This window comes from Nanorana parkeri, unplaced genomic scaffold (genome assembly GCF_000935625.1).
Source record: "Nanorana parkeri isolate BGI_ZX_2015 unplaced genomic scaffold, ASM93562v1 scaffold218, whole genome shotgun sequence".
Lineage (NCBI taxonomy): Eukaryota > Metazoa > Chordata > Amphibia > Anura > Dicroglossidae > Nanorana > Nanorana parkeri.
This window is the reverse complement of record NW_017306486.1, coordinates 433,686-452,767: the sequence shown is the minus strand read 5'-3', so window position 1 is coordinate 452,767 and position 19,082 is coordinate 433,686. Positions and strand designations below refer to the sequence as shown.

The 19,082-nt window shown below is 41.2% G+C and overlaps 1 protein-coding gene across 2 annotated transcripts in view; it reads right to left on the bottom strand.

Moving 5' to 3' along the window:
• Positions 1 to 8,915: 8,915 nt before the first annotated feature.
• Positions 8,916 to 19,082, bottom strand: part of CSGALNACT2 (chondroitin sulfate N-acetylgalactosaminyltransferase 2) — a 13,742-nt gene continuing 3,575 nt past the window's right edge. The window contains exons 3-7 of one of the 2 annotated variants that reach the window (XM_018555928.1): positions 17,801 to 17,902; positions 13,432 to 13,610; positions 11,563 to 11,657; positions 9,983 to 10,064; positions 8,916 to 9,670 (exon numbers count right to left, since the gene is read on the bottom strand). In XM_018555928.1, the coding sequence (XP_018411430.1) occupies positions 9,378 to 9,670; positions 9,983 to 10,064; positions 11,563 to 11,657; positions 13,432 to 13,610; positions 17,801 to 17,902 (751 nt within the window). In that variant the 3' untranslated portion in view covers positions 8,916 to 9,377. Of the gene's footprint in view, positions 9,671 to 9,982; positions 10,065 to 11,562; positions 11,658 to 13,431; positions 13,611 to 17,800; positions 17,903 to 19,082 lie in introns of those variants that run through there. The other variant, XM_018555929.1, reaches the window with a different exon arrangement.

Here is a 19,082-nt window from a genome sequence, read left to right as displayed (position 1 = left end):
GTCCCCCCCCCCCCCCCCCCCCCCATATATATTACAATTACACACAAGGGCAGGGCCCTAGCTAATTGATGGCTGTTTCTAAACAATGGTTTTTCATGGGCCCAGACAGATCTTCTATCCACTCTCTGTCCATGTGAAGACCATTTGCTGCTATCCTACAGTAGTAAGAAGTCATGCCACACCACCTAGAGAGCAGTACAGACCCTCAATTATCAGAAAATGTTACTTTGCCTTTTTTGACTCTCTCCTTTAACAATCTGTAAATTGATTCGGAATGACGAGTCAGTGAAAGTCGCCGGAAGACTTGTTTCACTGCCTGCTCTTAGACGCAGTCAAGGTGCCTTTTATGTGACACTCACACTAATGGAAACACTTTTCCAAGTAGATTTCTTTGTCTTATACACTATTTGCAAGTGCGCCTTCTACTGGGGAGAATACTGAATTGGTGTTTACATGCAGGTGTACATATACTAGGACAGGGGTATCCAAACTTTGGCCCACCAGCTGTTGTTGAGCTACAAGGCGTTGCAGGACTCTGAGTCACAGGCATGACTTTCAGAGGCAGATGCATGATGGGATTTGTAGTATCAGAACAGCTGCAGTGCTGGAGTTTGGCTACCCCTGTATTATGGAGGCAAATAGGCTGCGATTTGTATTATTTGCACAGTGAATTTTTACCACATTTACTAAGCTAAGGGAAAACTCCAGTGCAAAGTGAACAGCCTATTTTGCCTTTAGTAAATCAACCCCAATGTCTCCTTTTATCGCACAGAAAATAAAACAAGGGATCCAGTAGATGATATGTGGCCATCATTTCAAAGCTTTACTATTTGCAGCTGGCGAATACATAAAAAGAACCTGCTTAAGAACTATCAGGCACAATGAACATATAAAACATCTTGGCAAATGTTTGGTTCCTGTAGAGGTAATTCCAGTCAGTAGATGGTTAATGTACACACTGACCTTAATATGTATATCTAGCAGTAGCAATCATCTACAAAAATGTTAGTACCACAAAAAGTATGATATTGTTGGATGAAAATCTAGCCTACAAGGCCTTCTAGTGGGCAGGATCAGGCACCCATGTCTGGGTGGTACAGCCGACTCCCAAGAGGTGATTACCCAGACTGTATATAGTCAGCTGTATACACACACTGCCTGGTGGAAAAAAAAGTCACCACTTGGATTAGCTAAGCAAATAGGTCAGAGCCTTCCACTGGATAATAGATCTAGGTACGGCAATGTTATGTCCCCAAAAATGAGGTCAGCTTCCTACCTGAATATACTGAATGAGCAGGTTTTTCCATCAATGGATTTTTTTTTTTTCCCCTGATGGCTCGGACATATTCCAAGATGACAACACCAGGATTCATGGAGCTCAAATTGTGAAAGAGTGGTTCAGGGAGCATGAGACATGATTTACACACATGGATTGGCCACCACAGAGTCCAGACCTTAACCCCATTGAAAATCTTTGGTGGAGAAGACTTTACGCAGTGGTCCTACTCTCCCATCATCACTACAACATCTTGGTGAAAAATTAACGGACGGAAATAAATGTTGTGATACTGCATACGCTTATGGAAATGATGTCACAGGGAATGCGTGCCAATCAAAGCTAAAGGCACTTCGACAAAATATTGTGTGTGACTTTTTTTTTTTGGGTCAGGCAGGCAGTGTTTATCTGTATATGGAGGTCTTCAGGTGGTAAAGCCTACCTGCCATCTATTATATGTGGTCACCTCTCACTGGAGCTTAAAGGAGAACTATGGGGTCAGTGTTTTTCCCCATAGTTCTCCTTGGTGTAACGGGAGGACACAAACTAGCGCCCTCCCGTTACCCTAAGCTCAGTATACCGCGAGCTACAGCTCGCGGTATACTGAGACGCCGCACCTGGAGCGGATCCCGACTTAGATGAAGGGATCCGCCCAGCTGCGTGAGTGACAGCTGGCTCTGCCTATCTAGAGGCAGAGAAAGCTGTACCCGCCCCCTCCCCCATCCGTTCCGCCAGTCAGCGCTGGCAGATCGGAGCGGGGAATCCAGCCCCTCCCCCTGTCACGGCAGAGAGCCGTGACAGGATCAAGAGGTGAGCGAACCTGGTATGTGTTCGTTCACCTCCCGATCTACTGAGCCGACCTGTGACAGTCTCATTGTCACAGGTCGGCTAGAACTATGAGGTGAGTGGAAATCACTCATCTCATAGTTCTCCTTTAACAAACAATATGATTGATCATGAACAATTGAATGCACTTTAGCCCTGAGAAACCTCTCAGTAGAAGGCAATGGAAGCATAATTAAAAGGGGTGCTATAAAGTCCTTATGAAATAGTTTGGAATGAAGCACTTCAATAAGTAAGACACAGAATAATCTCTCCAACTATGGCCGACAGATGAGCATTGTGCTAAGTCTGCCAGTCTGCAAATATTAAAAAATCTTGTTCTATGTGTCCCTTTAATGCCCTGATTAGAAGCCATTATTGACATGATCTGAAAGGCACATTTAGTTTCAGTGAACCTGGGCTGAAGCTTATGGCGCACAACACACTCGCCATCTCTGTGATCGAACCGTCAGTAACTGGTTTTCTAAAATGAATATCTACCATCAGTTACCAGTCAGTGCCATCCTTACTACAATGGCCAATCACATTTAAATCAGTCACTGCACTTACAAGGCCGGAAAACCTTACACACATCCAATGGCCCAATTCTCTAAAGAAAGACATTGTATGAAAGGGAATTCTTTCATGAGGAAAGTGCATGTGATATAAAAGGAGGATGGTCTGTCAGCCTCAGTCAGAGGGAGTCTCAGCCTTGCAGTTATCCCTCTGCTTCTATTCCACAGTACTAAAGTTCATGTAAATCTGTTTTTCCACAACATACTCTCCCTTTCAGTTGGAAATATTCCATGATTGTATTATTTGGGTATTTTTGTTCTATTGCCACCAGCTCGTTCAATCCCAGCTGTACTGTGAAGCAGGGTGTTCTGTGTTTGACCTAATGTGCTTGCATAAATAAATACAGACTTGCTTCAAAATGGTCTTGTCTTTCATTTGGCACCCTGCCAGCGTCTGCTGTATGATTTTGAAATCATTAAGTAATTTTCAAATGCTGCAGCATTTCAGATTCATACCATATCTTTTAAAAGTTTCAGAATTATCATGTAAATTATTATAAGGTACATCCTCTCAACTCATATGTTTAATTTCAGGCTATAAAAATGCCCTTTGCCATCCGTTGTTGATCTGTAGATCTTACCTGGGATAAGTGTCCTTCGCTCTCCTGTACTGTGTACCCCTAGTCATAAAATCAACATTTAAGGGATAAGTGCACTTTTAGACAAAGTGCACTTATTCTGTTTACGCCCCACCCCAACCTAAACATTGCCACCCTCCGCTCACCAGATCTGTACTTGGGAGTACTGCTGCAAGTCTCCCGCTCCTGGCTGCACCCTTCTCCCTGTTGGGAGATGGCCCCATAGACGTCTATGGGGCTGTAATGTGCATGTGCAGCCAGCAGAGGGAGTATTACAGCACTGATTTGAACAATAGGGGAACTGTGCCCGTTGGATCTCTGTAAGTTAGTGGAGAGGGAGGCTGGAATTGGTTAGGTCAGAGTTGGGGGCGGGGAAGAAAAGTGCTCCTTTTAGCAACATATTAAAAATTTAATTTCAACAATCCTATTAAATAAAAGACCACATTAGGGTGAAAAACAAAGACAAACGCCATAAATTTCAAACGGTTTATATAAACTGTAATACTACTGGGTCAGAAGTAGACAAAACATTGTATGTGAAATGTTGGGACTTCAGTCCACCAAATACCGTAAACAGCAGAACATAGAAATATAATCAAAACAGCGTCCATAGCAAAAAAAAAAAAACTTGTTTCATTGCTTCAGTTACTCATGGCGACAAAGTCAAGTCTAGTCTTGTCTGCGGTTTTCCTACATCATTTTACTAAAAAGCAGAAGCTCTTTGGTAAATGTTAAAATGACTTGTGATTGGTGGATTCCAGGAAAAATATACATAACTAGATACAAAATTATTCCTTCATCTGTTTCCAGTCTTTGTTATTAAAAATGGTTTGTCCTTTTAATCCGTCCTTTCTGGGTATAAAAGTAAATGTCACAGAGAAATCATTCTACCCTACGTATACAACTTGTTTGTGTGCAACCCCACTGCTGCTTTAAGGACTGAAATCAATCTCATCTGTTCTGCTTAAAACTGAAATCTTATTTTTTCTCCGAACAGTTTAGCCAGCCGACTCTTGTGCTATAAGCAGAGCTGGTTAGAGTTGAAGCCAACTTGTCACTGAAATAAATGCAGTCTTTGATGTAGGGACCTGAACCCTAAACTCTTTTACACCCTCCCGCTGTCCAGAACACAATACTTCCCTGGCTGGTCCTAAGCCGAGCCACAGTTGATCACTGCTGTGATTAGTCTATGAAATCTCAGTTCTCTGGGAATCCCGTGTCAAGAGCATGCCCTGCATATATTACAGCTGAATTCTGGTTGAAGCAAATATTGTCTATGCTACAAGAGGGATGTGGATTCTATACTTGAATCTTGCTGTGCTTTGTGTATTTCTCCCTGGACTCCAGCATGAAACCTTGCCTTTGTGCAGGAGCTTCCTGTATTAAAGACCAGTTACTGCTGCTCTCTCTCCTTGGGCAGGGTGACTGGTCTTGTATCCCCGCCCCATTGTGTGTGGGGCCTGCTGAGTCCCTATCACATTCTGCTCTCTGCACAGGCTATGCACAGTCACAGTGTTACTGCTACTTTTAGAAAGTAAAAATTGGCTTTGCAATTGCATTTGGTCCGCAGAAAGTGGATTTATATCCTCTAGCTAATGAAAATATTTCTCTGAAGGTTTTTGTGCCCGGAGTTCAGCTTTAAAAAAGTTTTATAAAATTAGCCTATAAAACGTATTATCTAATAAAGTCAAATTCAATCAACCCATAACGTCCTTTCTGCTATTACTTACTGGAGTTTATTTTCATGACATGCTTGTTTTTTTTATTAAATTGATTTTCAAATATCTGAAACGAAGCCTTGCCTAAGAGCAGATACAACAATCTCATGATATTACCTTAGTTCAGCAATAACAATCTTATTTGCTCCTGTTAAAATGTAAAGTTTGCTTGTTAGCAAGGACCAGACTTCCCAGCCTACAGGGCCCTGTCCAGCAAGGACACCCCAGTAGCCAATAGGAGCATTCATTTTGAAGAAGGCTAGGCAGGGCTTAGCACTTAAAGGGTATTTCCACTTTTGCAGTCAAATTTGATAAACCCCTCCACTATGTGTTTTGTTTTGGGTTCCCATTCACACAGCATACCTAAAATATAGCTATCTATCTATATATAGATAGATATCTATATCTAGATATAGATATCTGTATTGTTACATTTCTTACCATTTTACTGTTTGGAGCATGATTATACAAAAGGACTCTACAGGCAGCTTCTTCAAGTGGTTATAATAGATGGCATGCTGCAGATAAGGGACAAGACTGAAATACAGTGCATTAACATATATCGTCTTGAGATCTTTAACCCTTTATTAGAACAGACAGTCCTGCACATCTAGATGATCAACATCAACAACCAAAAATGAAATCTGACAGTACAGTACAGACAGTTATTTATGGCAAAACAACTCTGCTGCCCCCTCAAACATTGCATAGCGAGGGAGAAGCAAGTAGGGGGTTTTCAGTCCTGGGGTTTTAGTAAAGAATATTTATAAAAAAGGTAAAAAGCAATTTTTAAATATTTTTTTTATTTTGCTATGTGAATGAGAACATGTAACACATCTAAAAACAGGTGTTATCCCAATGTGGCTGCAAAAGTGGAAATACACTTAAAATTTTATTTTTACTTTAAGTTTTTCAAACTTAAAGTGAACAAAACGTACATCAATGACTCAAGATTTAACAAAGGCAATAGCGGGCAGCATCGGCAACACTTATTTTATATTCTGAAAGTGACTGAAACGATAGCTTTAAATAAATACATCATTCTAACCGAAGTGTTTAAATACTAACAATTGCATTCATACATGAAATGGGCTCCTAAATCTAAGAAACTAGATCAATACTGGTTACAGATCTGCCTGACCTTTCCATTCCATGACATGAATGTAGGGGCCCCAACCTCCCTATGTAAATAAACCCCTCAAGGGCCTATGTACAGCCTGGGATCAAAAGGGGCTACAAAGTGTCACAGATCATCTTGATCTGCAGATACCTGCATACATAACCAGGTCAAGTGTTCATACTTCAGCACTGCTGCCACCCCTAGCAATGTTCAAGAACAGGTCAGGAACATTCTTCTAGCCTTTGTGGAAATAAGGAGGTGCATGCCTCAAATCACCTCCAAGACTTGGTCCATAGCAGGCTTTCCTTCTTCAGAGCTGATCTTTTACATAAAGCCTGGTGTGTGCACTCGAAGGTGGGAAACTGTGAGAACATAAGGACCGGAACTGTCTTGGTACGTATTGGTGGACTGTCATGGTCCAGTATGGAAGGTCCCTGTGAGGTCTGCACTGGGCTGTATGTATGTCCCTCTACAGAAGGGGGCTATGATGGACATTGTGACATAAATTGTCTACTATTGTGGGCTCCACGCAAATGCCAATTTGGCTATAATGATGACTCACCGAAAGGCTCAAGAGCTTCAAATGAACCACTTTATTGTTCACACCATGTCCATTGAGCTGTGTTTTTCTGCATACCACCATGCATGTATGGTGTGAACAGGGCACATACAATACACGTTTTCCATGTGACCTGTTCACAATTTACTTGGGTGGTGGTGTGTAGAAAAATGCAGCTCAATAGACATGGTTTGAACAAGCTCGATAAGTTTTTCCCACCTTTTGGGACCCCATTTGTGTGTCCTCGGCACAGTGCCTAAGGAAGATCAGTCCCTACATGTGTCTATTAAAGTGTTGCATACAGTATATTCCTCAGGCCCAAAGTGATCATCAGTTAGCAGTTAGCCAACCACACAGGATCTTTGTACAGGGGGCTTAGTTGTCTCCTAGAAACATGTTTTTCTTCAGATCCTGTTCTCATTTCTGCTTATAAGGCTTTAGAAAATAAGAGCAGTAGTGAAGCGATTGGTCCACATTTACATGCGTCTACATTGACAACACTGCAGTGGAATAGAGTGAAGGGTGATCAGCCTTTCCCTGTGCTCCTGTAACTGCAGCTTTGCATGATAACTCATAGTTATCATGCAAAGATGCGCCACCAGGAATTGTATTAAATTCCGAATTGTTAACACAACCTACATAATCAATGCGTCTGTCAGGACTTGGTGTGTCAGTAAGGGTGGATGATGCTCTCTATATTCATAGGGACAGCTACACTATGGGGTCTCTTTATTTAAAAAAATTGCATAGTTTATCCCTCCAGTGAAACTTTATGTACATTAGTTCTGTGCGCGTTAATGGGGCAAAAACAAATGTTCTTATTGTATATTCTCTTCTGGGTGAATGTTCGTCAGTAGATTAATTCATAAAGAACAGCGTCAATGGGGAAAATACCACATTATGGTTTGAGGATGGCGCTGGGGATTATAGGAAATAAATACAGGTTAGTAGTGAGATACAATTCAAGAGAACGCTGGAGAGAACATATAAATGTAACCATTGATACTACAGGGATACAATGGTTACATTTATAGTGTCGTTTCCATCTGGTGGCCATGATGCACTTTTTTCCCCCATTCACTCTGTTTTGTAGGAATATACTCATTGGAGAATATTAGACCAGAAGAGAAGAGATAGTCCTATGAACATTCACTTTTGCCCCATTCTCACAACAGCCGATTAACGGACACAGAATGAATACACATGCAGCTTCACTGGACAAATAAGATATGCAAATTAAATAGACCCCTAAGCTATGTACTACAAAATAACGGGTTTTCTAAACGTTACGCTCTAAAGTAATACGCCTTTTTACTGGATCTAAGGTAATGCTTTAACATAGACATTAAAGAGTTAGTCCAACCAAAACAGATATGTCTGCCACCAGAGCTGAAACTTGCATTTTTTTTATGGAATGACCCTTTGAAGAGCAAATACAGATGACAGTTAAAAGCAGTCAGTGAGTTATTAATGAACACTGCACAGTGCTATAACCCGTCATTCCCCTTATAGCCTCTCTCTATAATCGCTTGCATCCACATTCCAGAGAGCTGCTCATATGGTCAGCAGGAGGGCAGCAAGAGTCTCTGCAACTTCTTCTGGTGCAAGGAGCAAACTTCCATAGTAGGTTTAAATCTGACTGGTGGCTACTTCTAGGTATTGCTATTTTTTTAATTGTATGTTAGAGGCCATGAGGAGCTTGCAGAGCATGTTCGAGTATCACAAGCAGGCGCATTTCTGGATCAGATTGCCTACAGAAGGAGTAGTGAGGGACTGCTTCTGTCGTACAATGCCTGGATGAGAAAGTGAAGCTTCATTTTCAGTTCTGCCTGGAGCGTACCTTTAACAAGTCTTTAGCCTGCTGTAGAAGCAGCCTGCCAGCTTATAGCAGCTTCCTGACCCCTTTTATAGGACAACAGGATATATTTGCATTTCAGTCATACTATTTATTTTCCATGAACCTGCCACTGATTAGCTTATTGCTGTACAATGTCACCCTCTCCTGTGGCAATTGAGGCGATATAACAAAATTATTGTGCTTAATCTGTGACCTGCCAACGTGCACCAACACAAATGATTCACATTACTGGCGGATATAATGGAATTCTTCAGCCATAGTGTAAAGGATGTGCTTAACAGTTTAACAACATTCCTTCTGAACGCTTGTGACAATCAAAGTGAAAAATAGAGAGCAAAACAACATTCCAAATAGAACGTACCAAATAGAACGTAACAAAAGTTAAAAAAACAAAAACAAAATCTATGTACATATTCTCCTTCGCCTGCAGTGATCATATGGGCGCTCCCTCTGCAGTAGTAAGGCACAGAAAAAAAATGTCCATTACTGGGCCCAGACGTACCTGTGCGTTCCCTTTGCTGTGCTCATCTATGCCATGGGAATTCATTTCTCAGCTGGATATGTATATCCTCACCGTGATAGCGTAAACATAATGTTAATCTGACTATTTTCTGTGCTGGACTGACACACAAAGCATTATTAAAGTACAAGTCCTCCATATGACGCCTGTCCAGAATTACCCAGACTCCTTTGCAAAAGACAGTATGGCACTGAAAGCATTGCCTTAACCCTCTCATGATATGCTGGGCTTTATATGTTAGCGATGATGTCCTGCATCCATAATATTCTACCCTATTAGCCATTCAGGCTCAACTGACTATTTAATACCAGCTTTTAGGGCTTTTTACGGTTCCATGTGACACTTGATGGTTCATGCCTCCGACTCATTATTTGTCCTGAAGGCTTGCTTGCGCAAGTGAGCCTCAATTTCCTCCCGGAATACCAACATGCCGAGGTGCGGGTGAGAGGCTTCGTTCATGGCCTTAGACTGGATGCACATGCGATACTGCTCTGGAGTCAGTTCATCCACACAATGCTTCTCATGCCAGAGATGAAACAGGCCCGGTACTGGGGTTCGCACCACAACCAAATCTCCGTGGAGGTATTTCCTGTACAAATGGACATCTTCTCCTCCCCAGCCTCTGACTTCCAAATCAAAGCCACCTGTAAAAGTCCAAAGAAAAGGCACAGCGAGTGCAACAGTGTTATTTCACCGTCTTCCCACTAGATGGAGCCAAATAAGGAGTAATAATCAGCAAGTGTCCTGAATGTGGAACTGAATACAGAGAGATCTACAATAGTGGGCAATATTATGCGGAGCCAACAGTGTGCACAGCACATTACAACATAAAGGGAGACGGTACCGTTACAATACAAGACAAGAGGGTTAGGAGGGGCCTGATCATGAGAGCTTACAATCTATTTGTTTACATAATGTGATGATACAAAATGAACTCACAGGACTTGATGACTTACCGATAGATAAGAAATCAGATTTATACTGACAAGTCATGCCAAATCCAAAATCTCGCCAGAAGCCTGAGTCCTTCTTATGAACCTAAGGCAATGACAAGGAATATTACAAGTAGTACATATCTAGAAACCATCTTCTGGTTTTGTAGTGTCTGGTTTACATTTTCTCATGGATTACTTTTTCTTCCTTTATAACTGAACTCAAGGCAGATATATATAAAAAAAAACACATGAATGCAGTTATATGTTCATTTTAAAACTGTATTCCTAAATGCAATTATAGTATATACCAGAATTTGACTTAAAATCCCCTGTACAGCAGCCCTGTCTGGAGAAAAAAGAGCAGCACCAACGGCCAATCAGATTTGCTGCAATGCAATCTGCTGAAAAGCAACATGCCAACAGGAAATGATGACCTCTCAACTTGTTGCTTCTCCTAAAAACTAGCGTGCTGAAAGGAGGAGAGCAGAGAGATGACCTCTCAACTTGTTGCTTCTCCTAAAAACTAGCGTGCTGAAAGGAGGAGAGCAGAGAGATGACCTCTCAACTTGTTGCTTCTCCTAAAAACTAGCGTGCTGAAAGGAGGAGAGCAGAGAGATGACCTCATCAACTTGTTGCTTCTCCTAAAAACTAACGTGCTGAAAGGAGGAGGGCAGAGAGAGGAGCCCATCAACCAGTTGCTGCTCTTGACAAGCAATGTGCTTAAAGCAGAGCAGAGAGATGACCTCATCAACCTGTTGCTGGTCCATCACTGTCCAGTCACAGGAAGGAAGGGAGGTAACCAGAGAAATCGCAGTTCACCAGACTGGCTGTGCAGTGTGGCAGGGCTGTTTAAAATCTCAGGACTGGATGGAGAAATATGAATCCTTTGGCAGACAATACAGCTCCCTTATATGTTATTTCATGTGTGTATTCAGCTACTTTACTTATGCTCATTTTTTTTCCCTAGAGGCCCCGGACTATAATGATTTCTCATTGATCATGTGACGCTCGCTGCCATTGTGAAAGTCAGTAGGAAGCCCTGCAATCCCATCACACATTGAGCATTGTTTGAGAGAAGATGACATTGTACATATGAGATCAGTGCCATGAAAAGCCCATATGTGATCCCAGCCAGAGGTCTAACTGATATGGACCATGCAGATTAGGGAAACACTCTATACAATGAGAGGTGATTTGCAGGGATTTTCAGGTTAGCTAGAAGTAAGTTTATTGCAAAGAAAGTCAGGCAGATTATTCAAAGACTGCACCATTTCTAAAGTCATCAATGTACCACATTGCAAACGTATTGGGTTTAGGGCTAAGAAATAATGTATACAGGTGCATTTCCTTTTTTAAGGTGAATATGTATTATTGGTTAAGATATTTACCACTGGTAGCCTGCAGGTGGTATGTCAGGGGCTGCTGGGCCAGGTTTTCTGACACAATTTACTGCTGTACCATGAAGAGCCTGAATACCTTATTTCATTTTATATCACACTATCCTGGTCCATTTAGAAATCCCATAGATGGATAAACTCACAGCACTATCCAATCATTTATACATGTTTAATGTCAAAATAAAAGAGATGTGCTATACGTACCAGCTGTTGCTCTTTGGAGGGTAGTGCGTCTAGATTGGCATACACAATTGCAGGATTGTAAAGACTAAATACAACAGGGTAGAAGACTCTCTTACCTACAAAATCAAGACACACATCAAGATAGTGATTCTTTCAATCAATTCATAAATCACTTGCAATGAAATGCAGAGCAATGATGATTGTTGTGCTTGAATGGAGTTATAGGTCAATTTAACTCTAAAGACGGGGTTCCATTTAAAATTGACTTGAAACCCCCCTGCGGTTAATTTAGTATCTTACAAACATTAAAGACTGATACACTGAAGTAGCCTCTCTCACCCTTTTACCATGAAATCATTTGAGTCACAGAGAAGCCAGCCAAAAATGATGATTTCTACAACTTATGATCCATCGTGATCAGTAAATTGCACATACCTAGAGTATTTGGCACCTCTAAGTGTCCTCTTACCAAGGTGGGCAGTGGGAGAGGTGCCTCCTTATATATGTGGGCAGTGTAGTGTCCCTTTACACTGGCTGAGAAAATATTGAGAGCGCCACATCAATAGTGGTAGAGTCCAAGATTCTTGATTTTTTTACTTCATATCAAGGTAACATGGGAAAAACCTCAAACATTTTCAGGGGCTAGAACACAAAACAGAAAAACATAGGGTCTCTGTAGGACAGGGGTGGGAATCTCCAGGGAATCTCCAGCTGTGGTGAAACTACAAATCACATGAGGCATTGCAAGATTCTCACAGCCACGACTCCCAGAGACAGTTGCATAACGGGATTTGTAGTTTCACCACAGCTGGAGGGCCAGAGGTTCCCCACCCCTGGTGTAGGATGAAGTACATGGTCTAAAATGGGCATTGAGCAGGTAGCCCTTGGTGGCCCTTTAGATTAGCAACTGGTGGGAAAGTGGCCCTTTAGATTAGTGACTGGAAGGAAAGGAGGTCCTATAGATTGGTGGCCAGTGGAATAGCTTTGGCGCTAGAAGCATTCAGGCACCATCAAGCTGCAGATCAATCTGCTTGCTGCTCAAACCCCTAGTATAGCAACCTCTGGATTACCGAACAGCTGCTCTGGAGACTGACCACCAAGGGGTTATTGTGCATACTGGAGACTGGTTAATGAGCAATTTACACATACTCTGGACACGCACAACCAAGGGGCAAATGAACATATACTGCTGGTTTAAAAAGGGCTAGTACTGGCCATCTAATTGCTGGCATCCACACCAGGAAGTAAGGTGTGTGTCCTGATGTGTGCATTCATTCTAGACTGTTCCAATATATATAGCATCTCTTTAGAAATGTACTGGTATGTTCATCACTGTGTTTAGTTAGCTGCATGTGATGTCTATATTAACCTGCAGTGAGAAAAGGGCAGGGAACAGTATGACTTGTACAGACCAATGACTGTATTCACAGGAGGGTTACCATGCCAGGGATAGAGAGGGGAGACTCTATTAATCGGTCAGACTCTGCCACCTAGTGGTATAGGTCTGTAGTGCCTTCATCAAAATAGGTTGTTGTCTCCATTCAGTTCTTCAGCCAGCAACAGGTGAACATTGCCACCATGGAGGAGAATGAAATGGACAAAATATATATAATGTAGACTAATAACCATCATTAGCTAGTGGAAAAATACCTGTGCAATTTTATCTAACTGAATGTGCTAATCTAACTGCTGTGGTTAGACAGTTCCCACCAGCCACATGGCCAGTACACTTAAAAAAATTGCCCGGGGGGTCACGTTTTTGGAGACTTTATTTACAGAGGGCATTAAAGTGGAACTCTGACTGGCAATATATTTCATGCAGCCATTTACTACTTCTACCTTACTTTGTTCACGTGTGTTGTAGAAGTCCCTAAAACAGCGTATACTCACCAGGTTCTGCGCTTAGTCTGCATGTTTCCAGAAACCCTGGAGTGAAATAGATGTCAACGTCACAGAAGAAAAGCAGAACATCCTCTTTGTCCCAGGCCCTTGCGCCAACTTCCAGGCCACGCCCCCTGCTAAACTCCTCCTTCAGTGGAATTAATGTGTAATTATGGAAATCCTGGTCACTGCAAAAACAGAATAATATGTCAAATACAGTGAGAACAATCTTCCTTGCTCAAACATTAGATTCTGCATTCAATAGAGATGAGAACCAAGAATATGTTGATTCCAATTCATCTTATTTATTACCAATTATATCATTAAATAGAAACTGTTGGAGCAAAAAAACTATCCAAGCTACAAATACTGCCGAGGTGCTCCTGCTTTTATTAACAAATCATGTTTGCACCCTCATGGAGCCCTTAAAACCAGCCAGACCCCTAACAGGGTGTTAGGCTACAAGTCTGCCCCTACCCTAGTGCTAAACTTAACCCTTGCTCAGTCAGTCAAAAACACACTTATCTACTCCAACAGACTGTAGGTAAAGGACACCGCTACTAAGGAAACATAGAGGATGCCATTGCTGTCCTTTTCTTCTCAAATTGCATGTTGTCTTGCTGTCATTGTAAATCAGTGGTTTCAATACTTTGAGCCACTGACATAGCATTTTTGCAAATCGGAAGTTGTGATTTCATGCATTTATGTTTCATTGGGGCAGCAACTTAAAAGTATTGAAGTCACTGGATCAGAAGCACTTTCAGAAGATTCACAATTGGAGTGTCTAGATCTCTCAGTACAGGTTTCCTTTAAGTGTAAAGATATATAAAGATACAGCTTACTGTATAGTGACATGTACAGCTATTATCTAAAAAGGAATCTGAAGCAGGTAAAAGGTGAGAGGGAGAATGTGAAAGTTAAAAAGGCGTGGAAAAGAATGAGGATGTGAATTTCTGTCATTGACATGATTATCTACCGATAGTTGTGCATACCAACATGTCATAAAACAGTACGGTTTACCACACCTAGAAACCTGGGCCTAAAAATATGCAGCTTTGCTAACCATGAGGATCATTAAGTCCCCAGGCCTTTCCCTTACAACACCCTTGAGTCTCAGAATCTTTGTTTTGTTATGACAATGTCTCAGTTCTGCATGTTATATATTCTAGGTTTTGCAATCTACCCAAACCTATCACACACTTTTTCTTAGGACAGATAGGGCTTTAATGTGATAGATTTGAATATATAGGATTTTTATTTTCAAGGTTTTGTTTAGGAAGAAATAGTGAATAGTTAGACAATAAAAAGGATTTAAGGATTTTTATAATTTACCTATAAGATGCAATGACTCCAATCTAGTTATGCCATTGGCCTTGATGGCTGGTTAATGCAATGGCTGGTTAATGCGATTGCTGATCCCCCGACAAAAAAACTGTGCTAGTAAGTAACCTTAACACTTTTTGAAAGGTTTAAAATGTAACAGCACAGTGGTACAAAAGGGTAGAATGGCCGGGCATTAGTACTGGGGTTGTCACGTCAGTCATAAAGCAGTGCAGCTCTAAAAGCACACATACCCCCGCAGTCACTAGTATATTCAAACAAAGTTTTCTCTCCACAGTTATGCGCTGGCTTTAGTTTGTGGTAGACTATGAATGGTCTCATTTCTTTCTCTCAAGCTTGGCAGTGCTAGCTGGAAACCCCCACAGAGCTGGCAGTGGTTGCCCTATATAGAGGGTAAGATGCAAGGAAGCAACTTATCAGATATTAAATCCCAACTCTAGCTACAGTTGTTATTTTTATGGGGTTTCTTTAGACCTTTAAGTTACACATTCATGTTCTATTTTGTTTTGTATTACTTCAAGAGCTCTCTGGTGTCAGTTGAGAGCTACAGATATATACAAAAGGATACGAACTTCCATAATTCTGCTGCATCTGAACCATGTCCATGAGTGATGGAGGGTGGAGGCACAACATCGGCAGAGAGATATAAGTTTGTCTCCTGTTGTATATATCGGTAGCTCTCAGTGGAGACCAGCAATGTTACGATGCAGCGGGGAACCAGAAGTGCAGCTACCCATTGCATAGAACAGGAGCAGTCAGCAGAGTTTACAAAACTCCTAAAGTAGTAAACACATGAGGATGGTAAATGTTGAAAGATCAAAAAAGAACAGCTGTACCCAGAGTTGGGTTTTAAATGTCCTGACAATGACTACAGATAATGGTATAGTTTAATCAAACCCATTGTGCTCAGCGGTGTATTTTGGTTTGGGGTAGGGTTGGGCTGGATGTTCGAGTCGACCGTGAGTTCGTCCCGTACATCGCTAGCTCGTGTGTTCGCCGAACACACAAACTATAAGGGCATTCGATGGTCTGTTCGACTGCTGAACACCCCACAAGGCAATGCGCCTTGTGAAGCCCCAATTGGCTAAAGGCTTGCAACTGACCATCCGGACCTGCCACCCCCATGCTGCTCCTCCTCCTACTCGACTAGGCAACCAAGGCTGCCGAATTCTGTGCAGCCCGGCTTGCCTGAATGTTTTCGGGGTGACATTTTTACCACCCCCCTGGAAAATGCAGCTCAAGGCAAACGCCTTGTTTACCTTGAGGCAGATACGCCCCTGATTGCACTAAAAAAAAGGTGCAGATTAAATGTCTGTTCTGTTTGTTTGGTTTTTCTAACAGGGTCTCTGGTTTCCTTCTGGTACAAAAAAAATGGTAGGGGGAATTTAGAAAGACTTATTTTTAGATTTTAAGCTGCAAGGATTAATAGCAACAATAAAATATCATCTGCCAAAGAAAATTGTATGTATAGCCAAAAGACTGTTGTAGCTTTTGTGTCTGACTGATAAACAGCATGGATAAAGCTATCTCCCCTGCTGGCTATTGTATTATAGCCGAACAGTGACTGCATCCGATTGGATACAATTAGGCCAACATTTTCCATCCAGCCCCTTTGACAAATACTGAATTAAAAATTGGACTTCTGTTGAGTGTCAGGTGATGCTGATAGGGCCAACCACAGCTTGAATTTGGCTCAATTGGGCAGAAATCAGCTAAATTTGAGCAGTGCTTGGCCAGCTTTAGTGTTAGAAAAGCGAAGTGTGGCTTTTAGAAAATGAGACACATCCCCTATGATTTTACTTTCTGAACAAGGTTTGATCAAGAAGGTGTTATAAAGCAAACAAAATTACATGAACATGTATTGTTGACGTATCCATGAAACAAAGCTGAGCAAGTGCTCTGTGTTCCCTCCTCAATCTTTCTTTGCATAGACTATGAGGCAACTGTTCAGATTTAGAGACACGCGAGTATTATTGGCCCACTGCAGGTAAATCTTTTTATTTTCCTAACTATGGGGTAGGGGTAGGCAACCTTGCCACTCCAGCTGTGGGAAAACTACAAGTCCCATGAGGCATTGCAAGACTAACAGCCATGACTCCCAGAGGCAGAGACATGATAGGATTTGCAGGTTCACAACAGCTCTTGTGCCACAGTTGCCTACCCCTGTTGTAAGACATCTGTCTTCCGGTCCTAATTACACACAAAAGGAAGCAAACTGTCTTTTTTTTTTACACATGTTTGTGTTCCTAACAAGGCAGCTAAATGAACTGAAAGCTGCATGGAATGTCAAATATCTGTCAATGTACTGCAGACTTTAACATACTCAGGTGTGAAAGTCTTTCGTATAATACAACGTTTGGATTGTTTTTGTTTTAGCTATAGTGACCCAGGAAAAGTATTCATTGACCTTTCCCATAAACACACAAAGTCATTTAGCACTGATGGTTCACATCATCACAGGATCACAAGAAACAGCACGAACACAAGGGATGGTAGCGGGAGAAGGGGTACAGCTACAGGGGAGGGTTGGACAAACAGAGGACGCATCTGCAGAATTTATTCATATGGAAACAGATGACACAACAGAGATCAGCTCATTTCTACACTGTGCTACCTCACAGGTCCACGTGGATGCAGGGTATATTCACCAAATAAAAAAAAAAAACAGACAGGAACACACAAACACACACACATGGAAATCTTCCACGATGTAACAAAAAATTAAATACATAAAAAAACTAAAAGCAAAAATGCAATTCTGCAGAGTAAGGAACAGATTGACAGGTGGCACCGCATTGTCTGGTGTCCTTACCATCTTGTCTTGAATTGTATTGCGATTGTAATGTTTTCCTTATATTGTAAAGTGATGCCCACACTGTTGGTGCTATATAAATCATGTATAATACTAATAATTTTACGTAGTAAGGGAGAATCATTAGTATCCTTAAATGTCAGATTGTCTAAATTGTGCTAAATTATACTTTATGTTGCCCTCCATAAGTTAAAATGATTTACTGACCATACAGATTTAACTTACTTCTCTACAGTTTTAAGGATTTCCTGAACTTCCGATAGACCTGCCTCACCAAAGTAGACCACAGTCAGGTAAGTCCTTTTATCTTGCTGAATACAAACATCCCTGGAACAACACAAAAAAAACAATCTTAGTCACCCACTGGTGCAATTAAAAAAAAGGCAACGTATGGCTTGTTATCCACTTCAAATTATACCCAACTTAAAAGAGGACCATCCACTGAAACGCAAGGTTCCGCTTATTAAATGCTTCCCTATACTCCCATCTAAAATTGTGGCATTAGATATGTAAAAATAAATACATAAATGAATAAAGTTTCTGTGAAAAAAAGAAAATGTACTTACCTTTTACCTGATTTCGGCACAGGAGAGGGTGATGTTGCAATCCTTCCAGCAATGGCGAGTATCACAAATCCGTCGAGAAGATGCTCCAGCATAGTGCAGGAGCATCTTCTCACAAGGTTTAGGATTCTTAGCGTTGCCAAATTCAGGAGCATCATGACGTTACTCTCATCTAGGCTCCACAGGTGGTAGCTGGGGCTTAAAGTAGAAATACATTGGGGGAATTTATCAAAACTGGAGCAGTCAAAATCTGGAGCAGTTGTGCATGGCAACCAATCAGCTTCTTTGTTCAGTTAATATTTGAAAATGAGGGAGAGATGCCGATTGGTTGCCATGCACATCTACTCCAGATTTTGATAAATTCCCTTCATAATAGGTATAATGCAGAAAATTAAGTTGGGGGTAAGGGGTAGTATGAAATGAGCGGGGTTTTTTTTTTTAGTGCTAGGTAGGTTTTAACCACTTAAGTCCCAGGTGCCATTTTAAAATGGCAATGAGACAGCAGCTGAGGTTCAGGCTGGTAACAATGGCTGTCAGTGATAGTCACTATCCAGCACTAAGAACAGGAACATTTGTAAGCAGATCAAAGTAAATCTACACTACACTTCTATACTGTGTTTACATCAGAGTGTAGTGACGTCATATTTTATTTTATTTTTTTATTTATTTTAGCACTTTATTTTAGTACAGAGCTGCAACCTAGATTACTGCTAGAGCTTCAATAGATTACTGCTAGAATGTGATCTGTTGCTGGAACCCACCCCCCCAAAAAAAGGTATTTTCCCTAAATTAAACAAAATTTTTTTTTTTAATCCCTAGGTCCCAACAATGACTTCTAATGCTCTGAATGATAATTGCATTTATTGCACAATGCTCATTTAAGTGAACACAATTTCATTTGGATTTTTAGTGATCACAAACCTGTAAAAAAAAAAAAAAAAAAA